The sequence below is a fragment of the Xiphophorus couchianus genome, chromosome 5, assembly GCF_001444195.1.
Source record: "Xiphophorus couchianus chromosome 5, X_couchianus-1.0, whole genome shotgun sequence".
Classification (NCBI taxonomy): domain Eukaryota; kingdom Metazoa; phylum Chordata; class Actinopteri; order Cyprinodontiformes; family Poeciliidae; genus Xiphophorus; species Xiphophorus couchianus.
In genome coordinates, this window is record NC_040232.1 from 40,365,356 (window position 1) to 40,389,794 (window position 24,439).

General features: G+C 39.0%; 1 protein-coding gene and 1 long non-coding RNA gene across 7 annotated transcripts in view; one reads left to right on the top strand and one right to left on the bottom strand.

Moving 5' to 3' along the window:
• Positions 1-377: 377 nt before the first annotated feature.
• ern2 (endoplasmic reticulum to nucleus signaling 2) overlaps positions 378-24,439 on the bottom strand; it is a 33,433-nt gene continuing 9,371 nt past the window's right edge. For 2 of the 6 annotated variants that reach the window (XM_028019111.1, XM_028019116.1), the window contains 13 exons: positions 24,288-24,430; positions 17,876-18,082; positions 15,255-15,408; positions 14,978-15,082; positions 14,758-14,848; positions 13,613-13,802; positions 13,442-13,538; positions 12,160-12,359; positions 9,200-9,347; positions 7,371-7,498; positions 7,147-7,270; positions 4,175-4,242; positions 378-4,079 (listed from right to left, as the gene is read on the bottom strand). In XM_028019111.1, coding sequence (XP_027874912.1) covers positions 3,897-4,079; positions 4,175-4,242; positions 7,147-7,270; positions 7,371-7,498; positions 9,200-9,347; positions 12,160-12,359; positions 13,442-13,538; positions 13,613-13,802; positions 14,758-14,848; positions 14,978-15,082; positions 15,255-15,408; positions 17,876-18,082; positions 24,288-24,430 — 1,838 coding nt within the window. In that variant the 3' untranslated portion in view covers positions 378-3,896. Of the gene's footprint in view, positions 4,109-4,174; positions 4,243-7,146; positions 7,297-7,370; positions 7,499-9,199; positions 9,348-12,159; positions 12,360-13,441; positions 13,539-13,612; positions 13,803-14,757; positions 14,849-14,977; positions 15,083-15,254; positions 15,409-17,875; positions 18,083-24,287; positions 24,431-24,439 lie in introns of those variants that run through there. The other 4 variants (XM_028019115.1, XM_028019114.1, XM_028019113.1 and 1 more) reach the window with 4 other exon arrangements.
• On the top strand, positions 4,147-21,423 carry LOC114145535 (uncharacterized). The gene is made up of 3 exons (XR_003595726.1): positions 4,147-4,157; positions 20,661-20,668; positions 21,152-21,423. It is a non-coding gene; the product is annotated as an uncharacterized LOC114145535 (long non-coding RNA).

Below are 24,439 nucleotides of genomic sequence, written 5' to 3' on the forward strand. Positions count from 1 at the left end.
ATTTACTGGTCAAAAAACACATGGCTGTATTGGCCTTGCAATAGGCTGGGGTGCTGTAGAAGTCCTTTTTAGACAAGATCTGACCTCTTTTGTCCTCCACTAGTCTAATGTTCTCTTTGGTTAAGCAGGCTTCACAGAATGCTGTCACCGTCAGGTGAAACAAGTGGGCAGAAATGAGGGGAAAGAAGTCCAAAGAAAGGCTTTGAAAGACCTCCAAAAAGTCTGTTGTTGGTCAAGAATACAAGGCAGTCTGTCTGGAAAATTAGCATTGGTCTAAAACTTTTACGCAGAATAGCATGTCATTTTCTGTCTGATGATTTCTTCTCTCTAATATTCCTTGATTTAAAAACAGAAAAAATAATGAAACTGAAACTTGCTCATTTATCCTTTGGCACACCCAAAGCATTGCTTTAATTTGCTCAATTGAAAAAAGTACAAAAGTTTTATTTGTCATCATTTGTGCTGGTAAAGAAACAAAAACAACAAGCTTGCATCCAGCAGTTATAAGAACAAAACAAAACAACAAAAAAGCATTTTTTCTGGCATGTGCAAGTGCAGATGTTTACTTAGAAGTGGTGATCCATTGAAACAGCAGATCCAAAACCATCCACTCAGGCGTGTAGCTTTATGTTTCTACAGTCATTAAAGGCTAAATGACCAGAACTTCTCATCCTCGTCTGAATTACATCTGTGATGCAGTCTGAAACCGTGATGCTCCAAGTTCTGCTTTAGGAAGGGAGTCAGTGTAGCTACCATCAACAAAAAGTGTAGTCAGACACACAAACACAAACTAAAAAACAACCAACAGTGGAGACATTCAGCAGCAACAAGAGTGCAATGTTTACCTGCTCAAATGAAGTATCTGTTTCCTGATATGCAAATATTTTCCTTTTTATGTTGTTTTCAGTAAGTTAGGTAAGTTCACCTTACCTAACTTAGTTAGGTAAGTTCACCTTACATACTGACACAAACCCACAGTCCGTGTCTGTAAGTAACGGACTGTTACTTACAGTCCGTTACTTTCAAGAACCCACAGTGCTCAAACAAAGTTTGTCTGGTGACAGTTTCTGAATTTCATTCAAATCTACTTTAGGCTCTAAAAATATTCTTAAAATAATTTCTGGACACCCTGAGCAGGTTTTCTTGCGACGTACAATGAGTTTAATACAAAAGTGAAACTGCTGAACAGAGGCCTATTTTTATTATCCACTCTTCAAAATGACAAAGACAAGAGAACCTGGTCATTCATGTAAGGCAGGTATGTTAATCTTCACAAGTCTGAAAATTGCTACAAGAGCATATTTGAAAACACAAATTGTGATTGAATCTGCAGTCAAACAAACAAAAAATGTAACTTTCCTAAAAAAGATTTAGTAAAAGATTTATTCATTTTAAAGGTCCACTATTATGCTTGGATAGATTCAGGCTTGGATAAGTCTATGGACTATACACAACATGTTCATTACATTTAATATACAAAATCATTCTCAGATATTAAAATTTCACCCCATCAGTTCACTGTTTTGAGCTCATTTAGGAATGAACTGTTTTAGGGTTACATCATGCTTATGCAAATAAGCTGGCCAAGTTCTCTCAACTCACTGTTTACATTAGCAGACATACGAAAATGGACCATACAGCAGACTATACATTTTTGACTCTGAGTTAGACCCAGAAGCAGAAGTGAAGCATCCTGAACAACCAGCAAGCCACAACCACTGAAGGATTAAACATGGCGGATCTGACGCACATTTACATCATTAATTCAAATTCTGAAGATTCTGCTGTGCTTTGGGGCAATGTGCTATGATGTGAAGTTGAGCAAATGACATCAGCACACTAATTCAGCACAAAGATCGTTTTTTTGTCCGCAAATGCATTAGCAGACAAATGCTAAAATATATATTTGCGAGGTTAGCGGACAAGCATTTCTTCCAAGATGTAAAAAACTATTCATGCAATGTCAGTAATGTCCAGGAATCTGAGATGTTTACACAAAAACTGCATCTTCTCAAGGTAGACTTTCAGTTACAATCCCAGTTTACTGGAATTGTACTAACTGACAAATGATGTTCATACCAAACAACACTACAAAACACACAAGATACCATTATTTACTTACATCGCCATCATTTGCAGATTTGTGTTTAAGAGTAGGAGCAGAACCCTCCGTCATTCCCAGTCTTTGGTAAATTCTGTCATGTTCTGTTGATAGTTTTCAAAGGATTCCTAACTAAACTGATCTGTATAAATTACTGTTGTCTTTCGCAACATCACAGAGACATTGCAAGCAAAAATAAAAATGAAGCCATGTAGCTTTGTTCTATGTGACTGGGAGAAAATGCATGAACGCATGCTCTGTATTGCAGTCGACAGCAAAACATTTTCCTTTTCCAGTAGCCACTGCAGCGGTAACTTGGTAAAACTGAAGTGAACTGCTTGTTACACGCAGCATATGTGTAACATCTTGTAATGAAGTGGGTGGAGCTCCACTTGTGATGCCAGGTGAGGGTGCTAGACTTGGCCTTTGGTTGCCAGGTAAGAAATTGTGATGCAACAATTTACGTTTCACAAGTAAGATGGATATATTACCATTTATATCTTACGAATAGAATATTACTATACTGTATTTATGTCCATCAACAAAATGCCAGCTAATATTGGCTCTAGTGCTTGGTGTAATACCGGAATTCAGCCCCCACAATAAAGGCTAATATATGACTGGTTGTGTGCTATGTAAAATGCTCATCATACATCAATATCAAAATATTCTATTCCGAATCTATTATGTTTACCCCAATAAGAATATCTAAATTTGCTGAACCATGTATCAATCCAATTCAAAAACACTTAAAAAATACATTTCCTGTAGCTATGAAAGCTGTTTCAATACAGTTTACAGTAAAAAAAATCTTGAAAATCTGTCAGGATATGTGTTTTTATCTGTGTTTATTTTGAGTTTTCTGTGTCCCTGAGTCTCTGTGCCATCCTGTCTCCTCTTGATCATTCCCAAGTGTGTCTCGTTTCTGTGATTACCCTCTGTGGATTTAATGCCACTTGTGTGTCTGCGTCCTTGTCGGGTCCTAGTCGTTTGTGCGTGCTGTCTCTGTCTTCATGTCCATTCGTATAGCTAGTGCTACCTGTGTTGAGCCCTGGTCTCCACTCTGCAGTGCTGCCTGGTTTTGGACTTTATGTTGGCTTTTTCTTCATTAAATCATCATTATTCATCTAACCTGGTTCCATCGCGTCTGCCTCACCACTCATCCACACCACACCTCATGACAAAATCTGTTTAGTATTTAGCGAGTTTCTGATACATCATTGTCCCCATCAAACATACTTTTCTTTACTTTATTTCAAACAAATAACATTAACATACATAGAGGATCTACCTATTTACCTAGATCGATAGATGCTTTCAAAATATAAATGTAAGCAAAAATGTTAAAAGTTTTGAGAACAACAGACATGAAATCCTGCTTTCAGACTTAACGTTTGTGCTCTTGGATTATGGGAGAAAAAATCCCCCATAGAAGAAAAACAAGCAAAAAGTGAATTTGGAATAATAGTGGACTTTTAGGGCTTTTTACACACCATTACCAGGGCTTGATAATAATGTTATTCCTATTCATTTAGTTTAGTGTTTTAGTTCTCAGAAACACTTTTCCTCTATTTAAAAGGTGTTTATTAAATCATTTAAAGCCTTTGTAAAGAAAAGGTCTAATAAAACCCATTAAAAATACTTTATAAAATTTCCAAAGGCACATAAAACCTTCTTCACAGCACTGTAACCTCCCCCTGAAACAGTGTAGGCTTTACAAAAGCAATAATAGGAAACTGTAAAAGGCTCTTTTTCTTTCTGTGCATAAAACAAGGAGGGCTGAGTCATGTGAAAGCTATTTGGCTTTGGGTGGCAGATAGTAAGGGTGAAAGAGCCTCTCATGGGTGCAGATTTGCAGGGCGGCATGCGTGTGCATCAGTAACCGTGGAAACCGGGAGGTGAAGTAGCCGACAAAGCCTTCTGGAAGTTCCCCAAGGGTGTCCTGGACCTCTGGTGGCAGCTCATGGTAGTGATGCTTCTGTGATATTTTGAAAACAAAACATGGTCCTACTATGAGAGTGAGGATGTGTAACTGTCCTCTGTAAACAGGCAACATGTGGGGACCAGGCAGACCTTGTTCCTCATGGCTCTGAGCAGATCTCTCACCGAGTTTCCTTTGTACGTCCTGAACCGCCTCAAATCTGGAGCAAAAATTAGAGCAACAACTCGTACCTCTTTTTTTCTGCTAAAGGGAGCAGTTTTCATTTTAGCACACAGCGATTTGCATGAATATTCACAAATGCTACATATATCAAATATGACTTTACATAAATTAGATTTTGTAATTTAATGGCTTGAAATTGGACCTCTGTCTCTTTAAAAACTCCTGCTTTTTCTGAAGAGCAGCTGCACCTTGAAGGTAGCGCTTCGTCCACCCAGGCCTGTTGCACTGCTGAATGGCTGCCATGGAGATTAAAGGATTTCTTAAACATGCCTAAAAGAATCAAGGCAACACTCCAGGTATGTTGATGAGGAAATAATATTGTAACATTACATAAAGCTAAAAACAAATCAATTTTACATAATACTGCCACTTTACTCTACTCCCACAAGGGGCTTCAGTATAAGTAGGCTAGATGTATCTCTGTGGATCCCACCCCCCACCAGACCTCCAACCCTCCCACCGTTTCTACTGCCTCCTCCTAGACAGTGGTACTGGGACATAAAAACACACAGCACCAGACAGGAAGACTGCTCCTTCCCCAGAGCTGTTAATACCAAACACAGCAGGATTCCCCCATCAGCCACACACACCATGACTTTCTGTACATATTTATGGTATTCCCTCTCTCTCATTTTGAGAGAGGGAATACCACAACTGCAAACAAAGCAGCTACCACCCCAGGCCAACAGCCACTGACTTTCCTCCCCACTGACGTAGGAGCAGCTCTGAGCAGGATTAAATCCCACAAGGCTGCGGGTCCTGATGGCATACCTGAACGTGTCCTCAGAACGTGCTCTGGGGAGCTGGCAGGAGTGCTGACGGACATCTTCAACCTGTCCCTGGCCCGTGCTGTGGTACCGACCTGCTTCAAGTCTATCTCCATCGTCCCAATCCCCAAGAATCCCAACCCAACCAGACTCAATGACTACCGCCCGGTAGCCCTTACCCCCATCATTACCAAGTGCTTGGAGCAGCTGGTCCTAGCACACCTCAGATCCTGTCTCCCCCCCACAGTAGACCCCCACCAATTTGCATACAGGCAGAACAGGAGCACAGAGGATGCAGTCTCTATAGCGCTGCACTCTGTCCTTTCTCACCTGGACAGTAAGAACACTTACGCCAGACTTTCTGTACTTAGATTTTAGTTCAGCATTCAACACTGTCATCCCATCGCAACTCATTACCAAACTCACAGACCTCGGCATCAGTTCACTCATGTGTAACTGGTTGCTCGACTTCCTGACCAGTCGACCTCAACATGTGCGGCTGGTCAACCACTTCTCATCCACCATCATCATAAACACCGGAGTGCCACAAGGCTGTGTGATGAGTCCTTTCCTCTACTCCCTCTTCACCTACGACTGCAGACCTGTCCATGGCTCTAACGCCATCATCAAGTTCGCAGACGACACCACAGTGATCGGCCTCATCAGAGATAATGACGAGGCCGCTTACAGGGAGGAGGTAGACCGTCTGGCTGAGTGGTGCGACAAAAACAACCTGCAGCTGAACACCGAGAAGACCAAGGAGCTTATGGTGGACTTCAGGAGGAACGCTGACCTACATCCACCCATCCACATTAAGGGGACAGTGGTGGAGCGTGTGGACACCTTTAAGTTCCTGGGAGTCCACATCTCCGAGGACCTGACTTGGACGACCAGCTGCTCCAAACTCATTAAGAAGGCGCATCAGCGCCTCTTCTTCATGAGGACCCTGAGGAAGAACCACCTGTCCTCAGAGATCCTCACGAACTTCTACCGCTGCACCATTGAGAGCATCCTCACCAACTGTATTACAGCTTGGTACGGGAACTGCTCTGTCTCCGACCGGCAGGCGCTGCAGAGGGTGGTGAAAACCGCCCAGTATATCGCCGGGGCACCGCTCCCTGCCATCAGGGACATCTAAAAAGAAGCGGTGTTTGAAAAGGGCCGGGAAAATCACAAAGGACTCCACTCACCCAGCACACACACTCTTTTCCCTCCTGCCCTCTGGGAGGCGTTACAGAAGCCTACGGACCAGAACCACCAGGCACCGGAACAGCTTCTTTCCCACAGCTGTCACGCTTTTGAACGCCTCCTGACATAAAACATAAACTATAAGGACTGTACTCCCCTATCCTCTCATGCAACAATAACACATGGACTATCCTCACACACACACACACATCACGGACTGTTTTCTTCACACACACATACAACCTGTAAATTTTATCTGCCATTATTTATCTATAATCCATTCCCCAACATTCTTGTATATTCTGTATAATCTGTGCATATAGCTCCCATATTTATATTTATACAAAATATCTATATCTCTTGCTATAACCCCTTATAGTCCATACATACATAGTCTTGTACATCTGTAAATAAATATTTATATCTCGTAGAGCACTTCTGGATAGATACAAACTACATCTCGTTGCTTGTACTTGTGACAGTGCAATGGCAATAAAGTTGAATTCTATTCTATTCTACACACCTCCACATACTAGTATAGTACATTAACCTTGGTGTTTTATAGTTTGTTTATTTGTCACATATGTGCCTCTTGAGATGCAGAGTTTACTAAAAAGATCTTATGTGTGAACACATGAGGACAATAAAGAAATCCTGAAAGCATGGAGTACAATCAATATCAATCAATATCAATAAAATACAATTAAGTTTAATGAGTGCATTCTCTAGTGGTACTAAATACAACTGGTGCATTGAAGTAGCAGAGATGCAGTCTGAATAATATACAGAAGCAGCTGATTCCACAGTTGAGGAGTAACAGCTGGGAAGCATCTGAGAGCTGGGAAGCATCAGCAAATCCCAAAAAAATACATGGACGTTTATGGGTAATATTCCAGGTGTATGAAGACTTTTGTATGGTACTGCACCTGTCTGCAGAGGGACAGAGATGTGCATCCTCCAGTTGGTTCGGACCACTGCTCTGCCTGCAGTCTCCAGTCTGACCACAATCGGACTCTCTGCTGGCTCCTTCTCTATGCGGTCGCTGACGTCCTTTCAACAGCAAACACAGGACAAACCTGAGCGTAAAGGAAGCAGACACCTCTATTGATAACAAAGCTGCTTTGTGATCGATGGGAAAGTTGTAAATTACCTGGAAAAAGAGCAGCTGCTTCTCAGGGCTCCAGAAGAACGGATGTTTGAGCACACAGGCGGTGGAGGGCCGGGACTCTGCGTCAGCGCTGATCATTTGCTCAATCAAGTCCTTTGCTATGACATCATCTAATAGAGCGAGACACAAGGGTGATATCCAGGTTTTTAAATCTTTGGTTAAATATGAGTTCACTAGAACTGAGGGACTGACTGATTTTAAAGTTACCATTGATCATTGTTATGCAGGAAGAAATTGTGCCCAAGAAATCACCTGAGCTTCTAGCTTTTAGAGTAGATGCATGTTAAAAATAAAGTCAACTCAAGATTTTCAGTATGAGAACATAATACAAGTTGCTTGAGCATTACCTAACTGTGCTAATTTAAGTACAACTTGTTTTACAAAAAGTAAGCCAAAGTGTAAAAGCAGTGTGTTAAACAGGAAACGTATCCTGACATCTGCCACAGGAATAAGGAGATTGAGTTGTTTTAAATCCAACAGTCCTGACTAGCTGATCATCAGCCTCTGTGAGGACCAGTCAAATCACAGGTTGTTGCTATTAAATTAGAGGAAAAAGATATTAACAACAATCTTAGAGTAGGTAATTATTGCTGTGGAATGTAAAAAATCTGTATTTCCCACAATTTAAAATTAATCCAAGCACAGATTTTTCATGAATGAAGAATACTTAATACAATTATTAGAGGCTATATTCTACATTTTAAAGGTTACAGTTTATGAATCATCAGAAATCGTTGAAACAATTAGGAAGTACTTACTAATAAAAACACTAAATTATGCAATTTCTCTGCAATAAGAACTGAGTTCAGTCGAAGTTTAAACTCACAGTGAAACTAACAGTCGTGAGAAGAGTAACTCCTGGAATATATCCTGCTAAAAGTGCAAACTCAGCACATTCAACATGGTACAACTGCACTAAATACAACTGGTATATTGAAGTAGTAGAGATGCAGTCTGCCTAATATACAGAGACAGCTGATTCCACAGCAGAGGAGTAACAGCTGGGAAGCATCTGACACTCCTGGTTTGAGGACAATTCAAAACATTAGGTCAGCAAATCCCCAAAAAATACATGGACATTTATGGGTAATATTCCAGGTGTATGAAGACTTTTGCATGATACTGCAACTGTTGGACCAAACTCTGCTTGGTCCAACTCAAATAACAAAGCAAAAATAAAACATGTTGCTTTTCTGATCCAAGAAGTCCTTCATACATGTCAGAGAGGGGGCGTCTACCAATTCACAGGGTGGAGAATTTTTGTTCATCACTTTTAGAAAAAACAGAGTTTTTAAGTACAGTCAGATTTTTTTCACGGTGTTTTAACTTTTTGAGTTTTTTCTGCTTACACATTTTTTCCCTGGACTGGCCAAACAAAAGGGGAGATGATCTGTTATATTGTTACCTCCCTAAAACAACAGCCAAGTCTTTTATTGCTTAAATCATCTTTCGGCAGAAAATGTCTAGACCATTATTTTAGGAAGGTGATGTTGTTGGAGTGGGTCATATTTGGAGAAAGCAGCTGCCAAGCACAGTGGTGAAGGGATGATAATATGGGCTTGTTTTGTAGCCATGACTATGCATCTTACATTTTTTAAGCCAACCATGATGTTCTTCCATTACTAAATAAATAAAAGAAAATCAAGTAAGAAACTGTTCAGCATTAGTTATGCAACATATCATTTACTATGATATAAACCACATCATAGTAAATGAAAAAAAAAACAAACAATGAGCCGAAAGATTGAACGTGAGGTTGTATTTATCTCATTTTAAATAACTTAAGGATACAAGTGAAAAGCTGCCCTCACCATGAATGTCATCCATGAAGTGTGAGAGTGAGTACTCTCCTGAAAGGATGTTGACCTGTCGTCTCAGAGCCTCGCCAAAAGGATGCTGCCCTCTGCTGACTACATAGTAGAACACACAGCCTGCTGAGAACACATCCACCGCTGATGTCTGGAAAAATGGTAGGAGGATTAAGTGAATCTCAAAAAACAAAAAAAGCACACCTGTCAGATGTGAAAGATACAAAACTAAGTAAGTCTTTTACTGTTAAAGTTTACTATTCATCGCATGCCTAGGAAAAGGGGCAAATTAAATTTACTGAAATGTTGGTACATAAACACAGGAAGGGTAGATTTATATTGGTAAACCGGATAATTGATGGAACAGCAGTGTCATTTATAAATGTATATGCTCCAAATGAGGATGACCAGGGTTTATTAAGTGAGGTTTCAATGTGATTGCAGAGTACAGCTCTGGCCTACTGATTATGGTGGGAGATTTTAATTGCATAATGTGAAATCTAGATAGCCGTTGGCCCAACTCATTAGGGACAATGATGAAATTAAAGGGGTTTTGATTGGCACAGAGGAACATAAAATATCTCTTTACGCAGATGATGTTCTTCTGTATTTGTCTGATCCTACAACATCAATGCCGCACTTGAAAGGAATGATTTCTGTTTATGCATATTTTTCTGGCTATAAAATAAATATTGATAAGACAGACAATAGATGTCAATAGCAATATTCCACTAGGGGTTAAACAACAAAGCGGTTTTATGTGGTATAAAGAGGGCGTCAAATGCCTAGGCATCAGTATTCCTCTTTCATTAAATGATTTGTATCACGCCAACTACAGTAAAACGCTGTATATAATTAAGGACCTATGGTGATGGTCAACGTTGCCTTTGTCCTTCCTCGGTCACATTGAAACCATCCCCATGAATCTGTTACCCAAATTTTATTATATTTGTTCCAGATGTTACCGTTTGGAATACCAAAATTCACATTCACTAATTTGAATAAAATTATATCAAAATTCATATGGCAGAGCAAGCGCCCTCACATAAAATATAAAACGCTACAGAGAAGCAAGACAGACGGGGATCTCAATCTCCCTGTTTTAAAATCTCCCTGTTTTAAAATACTATTTTTGGGCAGCACAGTTAAAACCTTTAATTTTGTGGATTCAACAGGATTCTCAAACAAGATGGCTGAGCATTGAGCTATTGCTCTGCACAGTTAAAGGTATTGCCATTTTTAGATATTCCAATAAAGGAACTGCCATTAGAACCACAATTAACATTTGGAACAAAGTACTAGTTGCTTTTAAGTTGTGAAGAGGTTCACTCCCAATTTCTTAAGACAAAACTTTTTCAAAATGGGCTGAACAGGGACTTACATTTCTACATCAGTTATTCGACAGGAACAACCTTATGTCATTTGAGGAGTTGAGTGGGCATTTTCATCTGATGTGATTTCTTTAGATATTTACAGTTGCGTTATTTTTTGTCTACACACTCTTGTGGGAAAGAGTACAAAATCTCACACCAATAGAGAACTTTCTAATTAATTTCCAAAAAGGGGAAGCGGGTAAGAAACTGATAAAGGTTTATAGGGTGTTTCTGTCAATGGACCTTAACGAACCCACTTGGACAAAACAAAGATAGGAGGCAGAGACGGCCAAAATCATTTCTGATGAAACATAGGAAGGAGTTTGGACTGAGGAACATCGAGTTACAAACTCAAATGCTTGGTGAAAATATAAATGGAAAATTATTAGTAGATATTTCAGCACCCCAGATGTAGTTGCTAAGATAGATCCTAAAGTACAAAGCTTGTTTGGGAGAAACTGTGGCTCAGCGGTCCCCAATCATACACACATTTGTAGTCATGCCCCAAACTACAAAACTTTGGGATTGGATGCAAAAGGCTACATATAAACTAGGAGGTTATACCTCCAGGATGTAACAGGTGCATTACTCTGTATTATCCCAGCTGGTTTGCAAGGACAGGCCAAAGCATATTTTTTAAATATTGTTTTTACAGCAGCCCTGAAATGCATTACAATCAAATGGATGCAATTAGAAATGCCCTCCTACACCACATTTGTTCAAAAAGTAAGGAAATTGTACCAAATGGAAAAGATAATACAGTGAAACCTCGCTTTAGCATGGTTCACCTTTCATGGCCTCGCTGCTTCGCAGAGTTTTTTGTGCATTTTTTTTTCAAATGCATTGTGTTCTGCATCCTGATTGGCTAAACAGTCTCCACGCTTCTTCTCTATCTGTGTGCCAATAATGTTACGGTATTTAAATATACGTATACAGCTTGGTAAATTTTGACAAATATTTTTGCCCAGAAGAAAAAAGAATACTTTGTATTGATGATTAAAATGATTATTTTACTGTAGTTATTTGTAGGAAAGCATTTTATTTGTTAAAAAAATGCTCAGGCCTGAAAACAGGTTTTGTTCTTTGGTTTCAATGTAGAGTATTTAATTATGTTGTATGATAACTGTTAAAAATAAAGGTAACTACTTTACGGATTTTGCCTATCATGGGTTCTTTTCGGAACGCACCCCCCCGCAAAAAACAAGGGTTCAGTGTATACTTATTAAGATTTCAAAAAGCTACTTTTAATCTAAGAGGGGGGGCAGCAGGAGCTTTATTTATGTAAATAAGTCCAACAAATTTGGCTTTTGGTGTGTGGTGCCAAGCTGTCCCATTAAAAGTGCATCCTTATTTTAGGACTGTATGGTGATGCTGAAACCACAAATCTGATGCTGAAATTGTGAAATGTTATGCTGAGATGTCTAAGCTGTGAAAAAACTTAAACACTGTCAACACTCCTGTTAACTGTTGCTGATGTATAGCTATGTAATTGCTCTGTAAAAATTATTCAAATTAAAGTTTTTAAAACAAACCCAAAACAACAAAGACAGGGAATATAAGTTTAGCGAGTTCAGGTTCAGTTTTTCCTACAGGCTTGTTTCCAGGCGTCTCTCGCAGAACTTCCGGAGCTATCCAGCCTTCAGTTCCTGGTATTCCAGAGCGCAGTGAAAAGCTGCTCCGACCATCTGGGATCTTCTTACACAGTCCAAAGTCTGAGATGAGTGCTCGGACTTGACCCAGAGCATTTGGCCCAGAGAGGAGAATGTTTCTGGGCTTGAGGTCACGATGGACTTCATAAGGAAAAGACAGAGGAACTTTAATTTGCAACAACAACAAAATATTTCTTAATGCTGCAGTATGTAACTTTTATAAAAAATGTTTTTTAAATATTTGTAAAAGCTGTTACCATGTTGTGACAGTATATGAGGTAGATCATCTGTGAATAGACTGACCTCCTGCCTGACCTACTATTGTCATCTTAGCACTGTTAATCAACCTTGTGAATGCACTGCTCTGTCATGATTCATGTTCTATGTCATGTCCATGCTGTGTTTAGTCACTGACTTCAGCTCACCTGCCACGCCTGAATGCTTACTTGTTCCACCTGGGTCCTGCCCTACTCAAACACCTCTCAGTCTCTGCCTCCTTGCCAGATTATCGACAGCCACGAGCTAGTAGAGATCAAGCGTTTTCTTCCAAGTCTTCAGTGTCTCTAAGACCCTTTTCTGCCCACGGATTTACCCCTTGCCAAGCCCTTCACGGATCCCTTCTGCTTTGGATTTCTGCACCCTGACCCAAGCTCTACCCCACCTTTAACTGTGTATCACCAGTTTTCTCCCCTCTCTTCTCAGAGTTGTGTTTAATTACTTCGGCCTGAGGAGCAACCAGAATTTGAAACTAAAATTAAACTTGTTTTTTCCTTTGAGTACTCCTGTGAGTGGTTGAATTTCCAGGTCCCCACAAAATGTCCTTACATTGCTCAATGTGTTCATGCTGGAGAAACAACTTATTGCTACAAGAAAATGGTCATTGGTGGCTATGTTAACTATGTGAACATTCTTTTGCTGTCAGGAAGAAGCTGCAGAGAGCTAGTGGGGGATGAAAGGGGGAAGCAGCAGTGCCACATGAGATTGTGATTGGCAGTGCTAAGATCTGCCTCCTGGCTCTGATTGTTTCTAGTTAATACTGGGAGAAGGCAGAGGAGCTATATATATTTTTTTCTCCCATGTTCAGTCTAATACCATACTGTCACCACATGGTGACAGTTTCAATAAATATTTACAAAAGTTATATACTGCAACTATAAGATGTGGATTAGAAATTACACTTTGATGAAATGCTAATCTGAGCACAAAATTAATCAATTTCAGACCTATATTGAGTGAATGCAGATGAGAAAGGCCACACATGGTTTGCTCCAGAAGAGTTATATTATCCAGCTCAGGAAAGCAAGAGGAATCCTCCACATACTGCAGAGAACACAGTCAGATACATGAACTCTTGGTATAGGGATGCATGAAGCATTCTGTTGGGCAGTGCTGACCTGCTGCAGAGTCACAGCACATAGCTCGATGGCAATGTAGGTGAAGAGACGGTCTCTCTCTGTGCAGAAGTATCGGATGACGTTGGGGTGTGTGTCCGATTCTCGGAGAAGCTGTACTTCTCGTTCGGCTACCTCAAAACACTCAGGCAGAATTCTCTTCACGGCAATGTGACGTCCGTCAAACCTACCCCTAAAGTTCAAGACAATATTTATCTGAAACAATGTAGAGTAAATTAACACACAATATGAATAAAGATTCAGATCTATCATTTTATGTTATTTGATCCTAAAGTTATATAGTGTCTTGGAAAAGTATTCATTCCCGATTTGTAATGTGACTCAACATTGAATCACATTACAAACTTCAAAGACTGAATATCATATTACAAGCTTTGCCACAGATCCTCAATGGGATTTTCCTTTGAACTTTGACCAGGTCTACCCATTCTAATCATTCTGTTTCTGGTGATTTTCCTGCTGGGAGGTGAACCTCCACTCCGCACTCAAGTTTTTTTCAAGCCTCTGACATATTTTCTTAAAGAGTTACTGTTTATTTTGGTCCATCCATATTTCAATCAATTCTGACCATTTACCTTGTTCCAGCTAAAGAAAATCACAGGGGCGCAGCATTGGCGCAGGGAATAGACCCACTTATGGATGTGTCAGTCCTTGATGCGTTAGTGACACTTTATGTCCTCTTTTCCCCCCCATTTCGTCCCTGACTTGTCTGCTTTGTTTATTGGTCTTCATGAGGCTCTTTGTTTTCTAATGTTCTCTAACAAACCTTTATGACCTTCAAAGAAGAGCTACATGTGTACTGAGACTAAATTATCATATTTATTAATTGTGTGACTGCACAAGGCAGTGGACTTCGTTTCAGGGTATCACAATAAAAAAGGGGTTGAAAGGGTTGAATACTGCCATAATAATGCCATACTTTTCAGATTTCACAAGTGTGTTTGTGCTGGTCTAGCACATAAAATCCCACTTAAATATATTGAAGATTATAGCTCTAATCTGACAAATGAGAGAAGATCAAGAAATATGAATATATTTACAAGTCGTCCTATATTCTCCAGTAATAGTAAGCACTTAAAGTTCAAAGATTTGTTCAATAACCACAAAGGATTCTTGATGTATTTTACCTGAAGACAAAGGTCCCAGCTGTTCCATGTCCAAGTACATCACTTGGTGTAAAGGAGATTTTTCCTACCAGCACTTCATTATCAATTTCTGCTGAAAGAGGTCCAGAAGAAAAAATGACTGGATATTCAACTAACAATAATTTATCACTCATTAAAGCATTCATTCCCCTTAAAAGAGGTTTTATTTATGTATGTTATAATGAAGAAAACAATGCTTCACCAGTTGAAGGTTTTTGATCAACTGAGTCATTTTTATCTGACTCTGATGTTCTTCTGTTGTGATGCTGAATATTAGATGAATTATCATTTGATACAGTCGGAAAATCTAACAGAGAAGATCAAAAATATCAAAATAAGATTAATTTAGGAAAACAAAAATTACTCCAAAATACTGTTCACTCATTTTGTTACAGAATTGAGCTGGCTCTTATTTTTAAAATAAAAGAAAAAAACATCACTAGTAAAGACAAGCACAGAAAACCTTGAAAGTGCCTTACCACTTGTGATGGTTGGCTCAGTGGACATACTCCTATCTGCGGAAACCAAAGTGACTAGCTGAAGATTTGTCTGCATGCTGGTCTGCATTTCCTGAAGGCGAGACTGTAAGACCTCCTCCAGCTGCCTTTGAGCTTTCAGCTGTTGGGCTTTACGCTGCAGAACAGCCATGGAAACCGTTCACGTCAGAGCAGAATTCAAACCCAGACACCAATATGTACCTCTGTACAGCAATTTATATATTTTAGCTGCAGAGAATAATTCTGAAATGTTCAAAGAGTTACTGCACTGTTTGTGTTAAGTTTCATGGTTAACTGCTGACGAAGTGTACAGGAGACCAGGTAATGACGCACATAAAGCAGAGGGCTTGGAGACGCATGCTGGGCTGTACCTCGTTTTGAGGTTTGTTTGTTTTTTGGCTCACTGTTCTGTGCCGTAGGATTAGGTGTTTACAATGAACAATGGAAAGAAGCTTTGCTGGTGTTGAGAAGATTGCATATTGTAATCCTGTTTATGCTCATCCATTGTGGGTATGAGGAACTTGGCAAAAGATGTGATCAAAACCCTCAGCACTAGAGAAGAAAATGCACTTGCTATTCCAAAGCACGCCATGGATGCAGTGTTGGACTGCCTTTTATATTTTATATGCCATGCATTCAGGCTCTCCTTGGAAATAATATATTGAGCCAGTTGGAGGGTCTTTTCTTGTGTTTAAATGTCTATGTACTCAGTAAGAGCAAACATAAAAATCTCTCCCCCAGAATTGTAAGAAAAAAATGGATTTGATTGTACTTTTTCAGTTTTTCCTTTACACAAAATCTGGACAATTTTTTTTTCTTGTATGGTGTGCAACAAATACTAGGTGGGCGAGAGCCTGGTTACTAAACTAATATATGATGCAGTGAGAGGGCCCTATGACTCCTGTCCAGCAGTTCTACATCTGAGTTTCTTGTGAAATATCAAATCTCCTGGCCAAAGAAAACACTGTTTTTGTCTTTTGGGGTAAAAAAAAAAATAGAGAAAAAAACCATGTCTGTTCTTGCAGAATATGCACAGGCCTTCATGTTCATACCTGCACTGAATCTTAGTAACCAAGATTGCTAAATAAAAGCAAAAACAGTCGAAACACTGAGTGCCTTTAAATCTAGACTAAAACCCAACAAGTTGTTTTTGAATCATTATAAATGAAACATTGTAATCAACATTCTGATGTGTAACAATGGCACTTGACAATTATGTTCTATAACTTTGTATTTTATTTTATTATTATTGATGTAAAGCAGTGGTCCCCAAACTTTTTTAGTCGCGCGGACCGGTCAGCCCTTCGCAATTTTGCTGCGGACCGGGGGGTGCGCGCGCGTCGTAAGTATGGAGTCGGGGGCGAGGGGGTTAGGGCTAACCCCCTCGTTTTTTGCGGCGGTTACATTCCAAAAAGAACCCCTGATAGGGGAAATCCGCGAAGTAGAAACCTTTATTTTTTTACAATTATTATACAATGAAATACTCCATAATACATTGAAACCATAGAACAAAACCTTTTTACAGGCCCAAACATTTGTTTAACAAATAAAAAGTACTGTATAAACAATTTTTTTATTTTTACAAATAAGTACCGTACTGTAAAATAATAATTTTAATATGAACTGAAGGCGGATTCCCGTGCCCGAATTGCGGAGATCAGCGCCGCCCCACCACGACCTGAGTTATAAAACAAAACAAAGTATAGTAGGACAAATAGTGATCACGTGTATTTCACTGCTCTTCTGACTGAGCCGCTGCATCCTGACTCCGCTCTGTAGCGGGGTTTTTTTTTTCTTCTAAAGCCCGCGGTGCAGGTGTGTTTTATTGAGAGAAGAACATAGTTATCTGTAGTTGTTGTCGCTCTGTTTTCTTCTGGGCAAAAAGATTCTTATAAGCCGACATGCCACCATCGATTATGTTAAATATGGAAAGCTGTTTTACGTACGTGTACATATTAAACCGCAACGTTGTTGACACACAGGTAGAGAAGAAGCGGAGAGACTGTTTAGCCAATCAGAATGCAGAACACAATGCACGATGCAAATCCGTGAAGCAGCGAGACCGCGAAAGGTGAACCGCGAAATAGCGAGGGTTCACTGTATTCCGATGTTGTTTTGTTACTCATTCTGCTGCAAGTTGGCTCAATTTTGACACGCAAGACGTAACCGGTAAAATCCGGTTTAGGATTTTCATAATAAAAGATCCGGAAGTAGTTCATTATTTCTTGCGCGGCCCGGTACCAATTGGTCCGCGGCCCAGTGGTTGTGGACCACTGACGTAAAGCACTCCGAACTGCCTTATTGCTGAAAAGTATTATAAAAATAAACTGGCTTGATTGATGAAAGCCCAAATACAGTAGTGGAATCGATAATGAGTGTACTTAAACTTCTGAGTGGAACTGCAATTTTAAATGATCCTCTTAAAGCAGGACTCAGTTAATCAAGTTATGTTAGATTAAAAACACTAGATATACAAAAGCAAGCAGAATATTTCGTCTCTTACGGGAAAACACAGAAAACTGTTCTCTTTGCATTAATTTCTCACCAGAGTAGCATGTAACCAACAAACATGCATCTTTCAAGACTTGTAAACAAATGCAGACCTTCACAGATGAACTCACAAGAGGAAAAGTGACCACAAAGGAGAGCCATCCTCCAACCAGAATGGTCAGAACTACCAGCATCAGACGGTCCTGGGTCAGGTAGATGGGCAACACAGTGGCAGGTCTCTGGGTCTGCCCAGTGGTCTCCTCACTGGCCCCTTCCTTCTTGGTGTTATGGTCACTGTGGCTGCCAGAGACAGCTTGAAACTAAAACACAAAGACAACAGATACATGATGAGAATAGATTTGAATCTTTTTTTAAAGTAATAGGACTTCTCCAAAGCACATATGCAGATATAACCAGATTTTTACATACACCGAATAAAAGACACAAAAATATTTTTTTCCTCACTGTCTGAAGTTAAATCTGACCAAACCTTTCTTGTTTTAGTTTAGTTAGAATTACCAAAATTATTTCTTTTCTTTTTTTTTAAAGAAATTTCTTTGTAACTTTTCTCAAATTCAAAAGTTTGGATACCTTTGGTCAGTAACCAAAGGTACTGATCAAGTCAGTCAAACTGTCTGACTTGGGTCAAATCTTTTAATCTCTAAAAGATGTTCTCACTAAAGTAACTCTAACTAATGCATGCTAACACCGCTGCTGCTCTCCACATGTTATATGACATTCTATTATTGTAAAACGGATGGATGTCAGTTCCCTAATTAAACAGTTATGAACTATTAATAGTACAGGACATAAAAATGATCAATAAACCTGAAGAAAACAAGTGGTATTTTATCCATGGCTGTATGTCTGCATAGGTCTAAAACTTGCAAGTAATTATGTTTTGTCTTTAATTTACACAACTATTCCAGTTTTTTATAATTGTTTATGTCTGGATGGTTTAAAAAAGTGTTTAAAGTAAAATGTGTGTTTTAAATAATTCCTTCTGTGTATGTAACTTTGATGTGGAAAAATTATAATTATAACCAACCTGCTAGTTAGGCTACACCTAACAAATTATAAATTTTGACGTTTGCAGTCTAAAGAGGATATCCCACCCAATTCAAGAAAGAATGGGTCTATGTGGTTCCAGAACACAATCTCCTCCTCAGTTCGACTTTATGATAATGAAATATTGAAAAGAAAAGCAGGGGAAACGAAGAAAGAATAAAAATGCTGAACATAAATCTTTTGTGGATAAATTACAGGCCTCAATATGTTTTAAAAAATTTTGTTGTTTTTTTGTGTATTTAAAAACAAAATGATTTTATTTCTTAAAAGGATCGATCAATCAATTTTATTTATAAAGGAACCTTTCTTACTACAAGCAGCTCAAGGAGCTGTACAAACAATTAGCCCTCAGGTTTCACTGATGATCATGCAAAAGGTCAAAATAAGATTCATAAATACATACGTATAGAAAAAACAAGGAAAACAACATTCCTTAATCGATTTCTACTTGCTTCTTCTCTTTCCCTCTATCTGAGCCTCACTGCAGTGCATCTGACCCCTGACCTCAACTCCTCAAACCTGTCCTCCCATGGACCAGATGCTGTCCCTCCTACAAAACCAGCCAATGAAAGTGACAGAGAAGATCCAGAGAATCAAGAAGATAAAGACGACCACCATCACCTCCAGGGGACAACTGTCGGTCTCCTGTTGGACATTCAGACTGAAAACTGTGTGCGACTGAGCTGACCTCCGCAGGTCTGCTGTCCAGTATCAGTGTAGAGAAAGAAAAACTAAACAAAGCTTCGGAGCTGTTATTGAGGAAGAATGTATTTAAAACTTTGAACAAAATGTTTGGCTCGGCTCTTCCTCAACACAGCCGGGTTCTTCTCGGCGAGCGGGCCAGCTGTAAAACGAAACTAACAAGGCGTGTTGACGTCACAGATCACAGAGTTTAATTCATACAAAGCAATGAACAACAAAGCTGCAGAGATACAGAGATATGCATTTCTCATAAAATAACAACACACAAGGAGAGACAAAAAACAAACACGAAACACACAGACAGACAAAGGCGCCCAACGTGGAGAGAAAAAAGATGGCAAAAAACTCTCTCGCGTGCTCCGTGTAGTAATCTTATATCAAAGAGGAGTTTCCGTATTTTAATATATGCAAAGAAGGCGTTCCGTTGTTCAACCAATCAGAGACCTGTTTTCGGCCCCAGAAAAACCCCGGAAACTCCCCTATACAGCTCAGAGGTCTGGTTTTTATCTCAGTAAGAGGGCCACTTCGTGCTCATCTCTGTCTGGCACGGGGAGAGGCGCCAAGAAGTCTCTTGCCCCCTATCGGAATGTAAATTTATTACTCTGTCTTCAGCGGGGGAGGAAAAAGCCCTGCTTGTTTAAATGTCTGCTATTGTCAGCTCCCACATGCTCAACAGAAAACTGTTCCAAATAAAAGTGTTGGCTATACCTTTACACATGTTGTAAGTATTTTAGCACTTAAATAATCATTTTCCTTTACACTGTGAGAGAAGAAGACTCTGAACTGTTTGACGCTTGTTTCATCTGTGAACAACATGGACATTGACTGAGGGACGATCTGGACAACCAAAGATCCAACGCCAGAACCAGTTGGACTGACAGGAATCAGAGGAGAGAGATGGGAGAGGATTTTGCTGCAGCGACGCCGCAAGAGGAGGGAGAGAGGAGTGAAAAGAGACATTTAAGATAAGTGTTGGAGCTATTTATTCTTTATTTCTTTATGCATTTGAATTTTGTTAGTTTATTTTTACATTTCTAGTTTTTGTATTATTTGCAGGTTAATAATTGTCAATTCTATTTACCTTTTGTTTTTATTATTTGTTCTTATTTATTCGTTTTCTAAAGACAGGAAGTGAGGTAGATCAATCCACTTTCTATAAGTGTAGGGGCCTGGTAAAGGACCAGCAGGCATTTGGGTTTGGGGCCTATGGTTTTTACCAGAGCAACAGAGCAACAGAGCAACAGAAGTAGACAGGAGCAACAAAGGAAAGTTTGAACGTTATAAGTGTTTTGCTGAAAAGGAAAATAAAAGAAACCAAGATAATCAACAAGTTTGGACATTAAACTTCTTGTGCCTGCGTGAAGAATCTGGACCCCAGTACCTCATAGTGGCGGATGGAACCTTTTATTGGATGTTTGGTTTGACAAACAATCGCCATTACAATAAGCTATACACACACACAGCTATAACACACACACAGCCACTGTAACGAAGACTGCCTGCTACTAACCCTGTTCACATTTAGAAATTCTTTAGCGAGAAAAGAATGACTTTAAGAAGAATGACTGTCAACTCTGAGTCCTGAACAGAAGGACCAATACTAAAGATCCTTTAATGAGTACCAGAGAAGGGTCCTATGTTAACATTTCTACCTTTAGAGCCCAGAGACGGGTCGACTGACCTGAAGGATTTTAGCTATATTTGGTTATTTTAGCTATAACCAGTTTTGCATGATTTTCCACTCCTCCTTTCTGGCCTGACGGTCAATGGCCACTTTTACAATTGAAAAAGGGATGCTAATTTGAGCCATCAGAATCGTCAGTTTGGACTCAGGTCTTTTGACCCTCTTTCGGGACTTCAGGGGAGAGGTCGAAACCCTGGTACTCCCAGTGTTAAGGGTCCATGAGCCATAGATATAGACACTGTGAAGGGAAGCTGCAATCACTTTAGTTCTGCAATAAACTAACAAATTATGCCATTAACAAGTAAAACAGGTAGAGAACATTCTAAGGAAAAATGGTTTTGAAATAAAAGTTTTAAAATAAATAAATAATTAAAAAGCTGAACCATTGTAGACACAGACAGTAAATATAAAGTTCTCAATGGGAATTATTAAGTGGTCCTACATAAAATACCAGTGTCCCTTGACTCTAAACATTTTTAAAGATTTTTTTCCCTCTCCCTTTTTGAAAATCTACGCTGAGTTACATAAATAATACAAAATAAACAAAATATTTTTTTTAGTGTTAAGAATTAAATAGCATTAATACTGCAGTGCAGATTACATTTTGGGTATACCATATAATATTTCGTTGCATTTCAATTGAACAGAAGAAAATTCCTATAAAATACAGCTGTGATAAAGTTGAACTTAAAGAGGTTAAAAGACTTCTGTAAGGTCTTTTCAGAATGAACTACTAGTTCTAATCATTTGTTTTTTTAATTAATGAAGCGCTTCAGCAGAAATATGATCAATTGGTTGCTGTAATCCTAAATTATATTGAGATCTCTGTTGTATGTGTACACATAGCTTAAAAAAGGATCCTGTTCATTAGTGTAGAATTAGTGTTTCCGCCCATTAACATATGTTGTTAAAAGACAATTGAGGAAATTTTGAAGCTTCAGTAAATTTGATCATTACTATTTAACCATGCTATTGACCATACTATTGCTCTAACCTTGTTTGCTTTTTGCATAAAACACCTATGTAAAACACCTATCTTTGGCTCTATGTTCAAACATTTTCCTGCTAAAACATCTGCGCTAGTAGCACTAACTGAAGCATGAAAACTAGTTGTTTGTGTGCTATTATTCTCACTGATTCCAAGTTGTTTGTTCTTTTGAAGTTCAGTGAAAGCTAAGACATTTTGCTCAGGATTGGTGGTGAGACCATTCCTTACTCCTTTTAGGTTTTAGACCTTTTTTTGGATATTGTTTTGTCAGCCACTGCCATCTCTGTGTGAAAGTGAGGCCTACACCGCTCAACTCACGTGAAACAACCCATTGAATTCAAGCATATGGTTCTGATGCTTATGATGACTTTGTTGCCACTGGCAATGAAAGAGCCGATGCACCTTCGGCAGTAACCTGCCCCTTCTTTCACACTTGCTGACATTGAGATGGTACAATCCTTTAAAACATTCTCCACCTTCTGGTGTTAATGCTGAACTACAACTTGAAGAAATTAAATGACCAATGAAAGCTTTATGAATTTATGCATTGTTGTATAATTGTAACTAGGATGACTTTCCTAATACCATGCTTTACTTAAAATAGAAATGTTTATGTTTCACAAAAACAAATGCCTATCCTTTCTGCATGTTCTAAATATGCATTTAATATTTTGATTTTATTTTTCATTTGATCTTGAAATGTGTTAGTTTTTTTTCCTTTTTAGGTTTTTTCCTTTTTAAATTTAGTTGGAGTAGGGTATTTCATTGTTAAGAATTGTTGTTGTGACATTGGTTTTAAATTGAAAAATGCAGTTCAGTACAAATTGTTTTTCTAGCTACTTAGAGGGGGTGTTTTCTATTAAGCTTGAATTTTTGTTCGACACTGACTTGTTTTTTTTTTACTACTTGCTTTGATTATTTCTTGTTTTTTTTCTTAACTTTTGGTTTTAGCTTTTGTATTAATTTTTTTTTATTATTATTATTGTTCTTGATTTTTTTTTCATGTCTTCAATCATTGGTGTGATATATACCACGATTTTCCTGGACAGACATATACAGAACCGTCTCCTTAGCAAGGAGGGGTCGCAGGATAACTTTTCCTACCTAACACAGTCATATTGTTACAGGGTTGAATAAGTGAATGCCGGTAGGTGTTTCGTATCTTGCGTATATGTGTTTTTTTTGTTGTTTTTTTGTTACATCTTCCAGGATAGTGTTATGTTATATCTTTTGACTCAGGAGGAAAATGATGATTAATATTAAATATTACATATTTACTTAATCAAAAGGGGGGAAATGATGTGGAAAAATTATAATTAGGTTACACCTGCTAGTTGTATTGCTATATGTTTATTCTAAGTTCCTGTATGTTCCCACCAAGTTAAAACTATTTGTGTTATATGCACAAGGTTGGACGTTGCTTTTCACAGCTGCATGGGAACCAAACTGTTTCCCATGCTTTGGATCCCTTATCCCTTTGTATAAAACTCATGTGTTGTCTCTGCCTGGCAGAGCTTTTCATCCAGACCTGCTTCATTACTGATTGTCCTACAAGCTCTCTGTATTGTACACAATATATGAATAAACCTGATTGAGTGATTTTACCTGAACAGTGCTTGGAAATATTTTTTTCTATGACAAACTTTCACATTAGTAACTCTGTGTCATTTATCTACTATAAGCTATAACATCTGATTACTTTTCCCAGGAAACAGAAGAAGAAGAACATAGCGTTTACAATGGTGAACAATGAGAGGAACCGTCAGAATAGCAACTGGACCTCCTTCAGGAGGAAGCAGCTATCAGCACTGAGATGGCAGAGCTTCATGGAGAAGAACTGAGGCAAACAATATCCCCACCGCCAGGATGTGTCACCCTGCTACAGAGCCGAAACGCGTTCACTCTGAAGTAGAGCCGAGCCGGGCTGCTTAAGTAGAGCCAGTGGAAAAGAGGCATATGTTAAAACAAAAAAAGCTTGGTCTGTTTTAACTTCCGACAGTGAGGAAAAAATGTGCTTGTGTATTTTTATTTAGTGTGTGTAAATAGGCGGTTTCAGATGTAGCTGTACTGTGTGTGGACTTACATAGTGCTGGTGGTAGAAGGAAGCAGAGGAGAAGGGAGAGGCAGAGGTTTGAGGTGGGATGACTGGCTCACCAGAATGCTGCAGATTGGCAGGAAAATCCCTCAGCATGGTGGTGTGGGCTAATGGAGGGACCTCATGGTGGCCTGTAGTGT